The sequence below is a fragment of the Equus quagga genome, unplaced genomic scaffold, assembly GCF_021613505.1.
Source record: "Equus quagga isolate Etosha38 unplaced genomic scaffold, UCLA_HA_Equagga_1.0 HiC_scaffold_585_RagTag, whole genome shotgun sequence".
In the NCBI taxonomy this organism is placed as follows: Eukaryota; Metazoa; Chordata; class Mammalia; order Perissodactyla; family Equidae; genus Equus; species Equus quagga.
In genome coordinates, this window is record NW_025794133.1 from 12,407 (window position 1) to 18,689 (window position 6,283).

A 6,283-nucleotide genomic window follows, 5' to 3' on the forward strand; every position below is an offset into this window, starting at 1 on the left:
ATAATCATTGTTTCTGGATCCTCTTTTTTTCATAGACTGTGAGGGCCCATTAAGTACAAAAAGTAAAAGTAATAATTCCCTTATTCACACTCAGGTCCACAGCAAAGCCAACCTTGCTGTCCCTCATGGTCTGCTTCATTCTGTTCTAGCATCCTGGAGCCTCAGGGGCTGGGCTCAGCATTAGCTTTTCTGGTCCATCTTGACTTCTACTCATGCCTACTCTTTCTCCACCTCACTCCCAAGGTCCTCTAATGGTGTGGCTGTGATGTGTGTGTGTTTATGACAAACTGTGTTCTCCATTTCAGGACAAAGTCAAGATGAAACTCCCCCTACTTCTGGCTCTTCTATTTCAGGCAGTTTCAGCCCTTCATCTAGGTAAGTCTCTTTGGTTTTCAGTCTTTCTTTCTCTCCTTTGCTCCTTTCTACATTACATAAGGTGAGAGTCACAAAGACACCTCCTTCTCTGGCTATCCCCTATTCCAGGATCTCTGCCTTTAAAGGAGCAGGGTCTCTAGAGCCTGGAGTTAAAGGGACTCTTCAGGGCATCTGTATATCTGCAGTCTTGGTTATACTATGATATTCTCGGTTTTGTCCTCTCTTCATAATGTTAACGATGATCAGAATAATGACTTCCTTTTACTTTGAGCTCACTGAGTCCACTGTGCTAAACATTTTCTATGCATCATCTCGTTTAATACTCATATCATCCCCATGAGCTCCCCTTGGGAGCTTGCCCATTTGTACACCCATATCACAAGTAAAGTAAAGCTAGTAGATCATGGAATCGGTACGCAAACCTACAACCCCTTGACGCTAAGACCTTGCTCTTAACACCATGACCTCATGTGGGAGGCTTGGTCCTCCTAACGGAGCCTTGTTTCAAGTTCCTCTCTTTCCAAGGCTGAGCCATCAGATGCCTAGGGCAAGGTGGGAACTGTCCATGGTTCTGTGGAGGCAGGGAGAGAGATGTGAAGGAGGAGCATTTAGCCTTTCTCTCTGTCAGGGACTGAAACATCCAAATTCGAGAGCCCCTTGGGAGATGACACCCTGCCTCAGGATAGGGATATCCCAGAACGTGGGGCAATGGAGGCTCCTACGGAGGGACTCATGCTGCTGGAGGGAGAGGAGCAGGGGGGCTCTGGAAGTGAAGATGCCCCTGAGGAAGAGGGGCTTGTCAAGTCTGACTCAGCCCTAGAAGAGGTGGACAAAGACTTTCAGTGCCCTAAGGAAGAGGATACAATCACACTGGAAGGCATCCCTGGATGCAAAACCTGCCGCCTTACACTGGTGCCGACAGCCATGGAATATAATCAAGCTCACGTGAGTGGCCTGTAGCTGTGTCTGAGGCCTGGGGTGGGGAGGAGGGTATGGAGGGGATGTCTCTGGCCTCTGTGTCACTGGTTATTTTCCTCACTGAGGACCCTGGGGGTGTCAGCATGGGCTGAGACCCTCAGAGGTGTTAGAGGTGGGTAAGGGGGATAAGAGTTGAGGATCATGTGGATATGTTTTGATCTCCAGTCTTCAAATGGCTGTGGGGTTGTGGTGGGGAGTGGGTGAGTGAATTGTGGAGACTTCGAGACCCAGGGCTAAGGTTGTGTGAATTCCTGTGGGAGGGGCGCTTCATTGTCTTCTTTTGTCCTGGCTTGCAGTATACTTGCCTGAATCGCTACCGGGGCTTCCTCGTCTCCATCCATAGCTTCACCTCTAACTACCGGATCCAGCGATTAGCCAGAAGTGTCAACCAGGGTCAAATATGGATTGGAGGTGCAGCCAGAGGCTCGGTAAGACCAGTCCCAGCTTTAAGGGAGCCCCTCCTGACCCAAGTCAGCGCACAACTTATTGCAGATTTCTTTATGCTTCTGCTCTATGATCCCCTGAAGAAGTGGGGATAAACGGACACCAGGGCAAGACATCAAAGGGGCTGCCTAAGTATCGGGAAGAGGCAAGGATTTAGGACGAGGAGGTTTGGGTTCAAGTTCTGCTCAGCCTCTGACTGTTTCTATGACTTGGGCCGAAATGTGAGCCTGGTTCCTCATTTCTAGGTTGGGGTTGAAACTCCTGTCCCATCTCTTGTTAGGGCCAGAAGGATGAATGCATCACAGGGATGCATAGAATGTCATGGTGATGATTACTGTGGATCAACATTTCGGTTGACCAGAACAGTGTCCGTCATGGTCCAATAGTCAAGGAACATACCTGGCAGACAGCAGGAGGACTAGACAGGAAAAGTGCCAGCTCTACAACCTGTCTTCCTTTTGCTTCAAGCTCCAACCCACCTTCTCCCTCCTCTATCCTCTAGGGTAGGTGCAGGAGCTTTTACTGGTTGGATGGCAGTGCCTGGAATTTTTGGTTGTGGGCTCGCGGCGAGCCTTCGGCCTCTGGTGGCAACTGTGTATCCATGTACACCCAAGGTGAGGTGGGAGTGGGAATGAAATCTGAAAAGGCCTGGGGAGGTGGGATGGGCTCCTATAGGAGTTTCGAGGAAGAGCTGAACCCTTCAAGGGAGACGCCTCCTGAATCTACAGACTTCATCTCCACTGAAGTGTGGGGTGGGGTGGGGAGTGAAGACTCCTGGGGCTGAGTCAGGAGAAACAAGAGGCTGAAGGCCGCTTCTGGTTCTGCCTTCACAGGAGGTCACTGGAGACTATCTCAGTGCGACGTGGTCCTCCCCTTTGTCTGTTCCCACTGAGTGGGACCCAGTCAAGACTTCAGAGCTGCCCCCTCCTAAGACACTGCCTCCTTTCCCCTGCCTGCCTCCCCTACCTTCACCCTCAGTAGTAAAATTGCTTTCCTTAAATTGATTTATTTTTCCTCTGATCATTGATCCACTCGGCTTAGCCCCACTCATGAACTTTCTGTCCTACAATGACTCCCTACCCCACTGTCTGTCATGAAAGGGACCAGAAGTTATCGCTCTCACGGAGCATGAAACATGGGATCGGGTCGGTGGGGCTGTCCTGGAGACAGAGGAAGGGGCTCAGCTAGCTCTTTTCATACAACACCAAATTACCGGGTGCCTATGTACAGGTTCTGCCAGGACCCCATCCATCTCTCTTGAATCTTTCACGGTGGACCCTCAATGTCCTGGCCTATCTCTCCTACAGACTGTGGTTACCTTAATGTGCTAAGAAATTAACATGTCCCAGCCACAGCCGACAACTCTCAGGAGTGAATATCTGAGCACCACAGTCCCTCGGGTGGCATAATTCAAAGGCATGTCCTGGGTACCATTTCCCAGGGGAATGAACTTCCAGTTACACGCTGAGGTAGCTGTCTTTACAACAGACATTTTATTGTGAATTCCTCTCTTCCCTACTAGTGCCCTAGCACCTCTCAAATAAATTTGCACACAAATTACTGTAGGGGAATATACAGTTGTTTATAATATAAGCACAGCAATAGCTACAAATTGTTACCACATTGTACACCTACAAATTTCCCCCTACTGTGGCAGGCATCTTACAGAGATGACCTTGTGTGATCAATAATTATTATCCCATCATACAGAGCCAGGCTCAGAGAAGGGGTGACCTGTTAAAAGATTTACCCAAGGCTGAATACCCAGATGCAAGCAAGGCTGTGACTTTGCTAACTGCTCCAGAGCATGTTGCTTTAACAATTGTGACTCTCTGGCTGGAGGCGTTGGCTGCTGTCCCCTCCAGGACATGATCCTATGGGGATGGAGCACAGTGGGGGGTGAGGGGCGGGCAGGATGGACTCCCTTAACCTTGGGTTCATCTTGGGGCATATGACTCCAACCTAGCTGAGGTGAGGGTGTCCCAATCAGAGATGAGGAAGGAAGGCATTCTGAATCCTCTCTCCACTCTCCACCTGGGAGGCAAGCAGAAAGTAAGGGGTCAGTGTCCTGAAGCCCCTTTCCTCCAGGACCCCTGAAATCCAGAGAATTACAGATGGGATCAAGGTCATAGACAGATGCCAATCAAGACCTTTCATTTTTTGAGTATGGCCCAGATAGGAGAAGCTACTTGCTTAAGTTTGCACAGTAAATTGATAAAGAGATAGAAATCAAGCAGGTCCATTGTAATATTGTAATTGTACCACAATAGTCTGTTGATTTCAAAGATGCTGGAATTCTGAAACACTGATATGGATTCAGCCCTGTGCTGGGTACTGTGGAGGATGCAGCTGAAGTAGAATTTTCACTCCTTGCCCTCACGGACTTTATATCCTGGTGTGGGAAGGCATTACTTCCCTCTATTCCTATATTAATAAAAAGAGTAACAAAATCTTCCCAGTTATTAAGCATTTGCTGGGTGCCAGGCTCTGTGCTAAGCAGTAGGTGGATTTTGTGTTGTCTCTCACAAATCTCTTCTGTTGGGGGCGTGTGTTGTGACAGAAGTGTGACTTCCAGTCCATGGAGATCCCCTTCGGGGGATTAATGTCAAGAAGGGGCATGAAGGAGATGTCTGGGTTCCCGGGAACGTTCTGTATCTTTTTGTGGGCACAGTTATGTGGAAGCATTCACTCTGTAAAACTTCCCTGAGCAGTGTACCATACTTGACAAAATGCGTGTTATACATCCACAAAAAATGTTGTAAAACATGAAAATAATGACAAAAGGGCACTGGCTTTACATTTCAAAATACAGGTTTCTGTGTGTATTTTTCCTGTCCAAGAAGATATTAACTAAGCTCTGTGAAAGGAAGATGGTGTGTTTACAATGGAACCTGTGGAGCTCCTCACACTGTATGAAGTGCAGAGCCAAATCTATTCTCAGAGCTTGTATGTCGATTAGGGTCACATTTCTAGCCCTGGTTTCCTGACAAGGGCCGCTCCCAACACCATCTGACAGGGTCAGTTCTGAGAGCTGTACTGAAGCTGATCTCATTAGAGGTAGGTTCTGGCATTAGCCTCAGTTTACGGATGAGAAAACTGAGACACAGAGGGCTGACTCTGGGACTTGTGATTTCATTATACATCACACAACACTGCCTCTCAAGATGGCAAGACACACCCTCTGCACACTGTGGGGGTGGACAGACTCTCGGGAGGCAGAGTGTGAAAACCCTGTGAACATAAATGCAAACAGTAAGCCAGAGACTTGGAAGGTGACGGATGTTGAAAATGTTGGCACCATTGGCTAGAGTGTCTGGAGGTAACACATTTGGGTGTGTCAAAAATAGCGAGGATTTGGGAGTCAGACAGAGCAGGGTCAACATGCCACTTCTTATGAGTTGTGCGGACTTGGGCAAGTCATTCAACCTCTCTGAGCTTTTGTAGTAGATATACAGGCTAGAGATGGCAACACCAGATTGTAGGATGATTTTAGTGACTAATTAAGTAGGATAATGGATGTAAAAGCCTTAATGAGGCATAATATGTGGTCCATGGTAGACCTTTAAAAATGTTATTTCCAGTTTTAAATTAGATAGGCATCACTATGGCGACTGAGCAAGTCATTGGAATGACTTTTCCCAGGGTTCATATGCAAAGAAAACTGGGTCAATGCAGAGGAGGAGCAGGCTGTGGAGAAGGGAGGTGAGTGAGAGGAGGCAGAGGGAAGGCAGTCGTGAGTGCATAAGGAGCCTGTCTCTGGTTTAGAACTGTCTCTGACTTTCTGTGTGATCTTGCGTACCTGTTTAAGTGCTCTGAGATGTTGTTTCGTCATCTGTGAAACATGGACGTTGAAATGAAACAATGCATGCAAAGCTTGTCATGGTGCTGGTTCATGAGTGTAGTTGACTTTATTGGACAACCCAACCGCTGAGTGAAATGATGCCCCTGGCCTGGGCACCAGGAGGCGGGAGAGCAATGGGGAGGAGGTCTAGTCCTCTATCCCCTCCTCCACTAAGAGGTCTTAAGTTTGAAACCCAGAGACCAGGGTTTGGGGGCCCTGGAATTGGCCAATCCCCTCACTTAGCTTGATAAGCTGAGGGTCTGGTCCGTTGGGTTGGGGAGATAACAGCCAAGACAGTTACTCTGCAATCAGGCCCAGAAGTGACCTCTGTGATACTTCTCCATTTGTAGGTCCCCTGGGAGAGCAGAGAGAGGAAGTAATCCAGGCCTTTTCACCCTCTGAGTTACCTGTTCCTGGTTCCCTGTGAACTGGGGGACTGGGCTGGAATCTGAGGAAAACCAGGAGGTCACAGAGTTGAGTCCTCCATCCCAACAAGTCTGCTAGCTCTTGGCAGTGATATCCAGCAAAGTCACTGCTTAGCACTTGCTAGTCTCTCCGTGGACTGCACTGAATTTGGCTGGAGCTTGGTTGATGGAAGTTTTGATGTTTTTGCATTTAATTTGACTTTTAAGAAAGATTTCATTG

General features: G+C 48.2%; 1 protein-coding gene across 1 annotated transcript; it reads left to right on the forward strand.

Annotated features, from left to right (window-relative positions):
- Positions 1-317: 317 nt before the first annotated feature.
- On the forward strand, positions 318-6,065 carry LOC124232414 (bone marrow proteoglycan-like). The gene is made up of 5 exons (XM_046649380.1): positions 318-375; positions 1,004-1,287; positions 1,650-1,781; positions 2,300-2,411; positions 5,989-6,065. Exons 1-5 carry the CDS (start codon positions 318-320, stop codon positions 6,063-6,065), a joined length of 663 nt encoding a protein of 220 aa, XP_046505336.1.
- Positions 6,066-6,283: the final 218 nt, after the last annotated feature.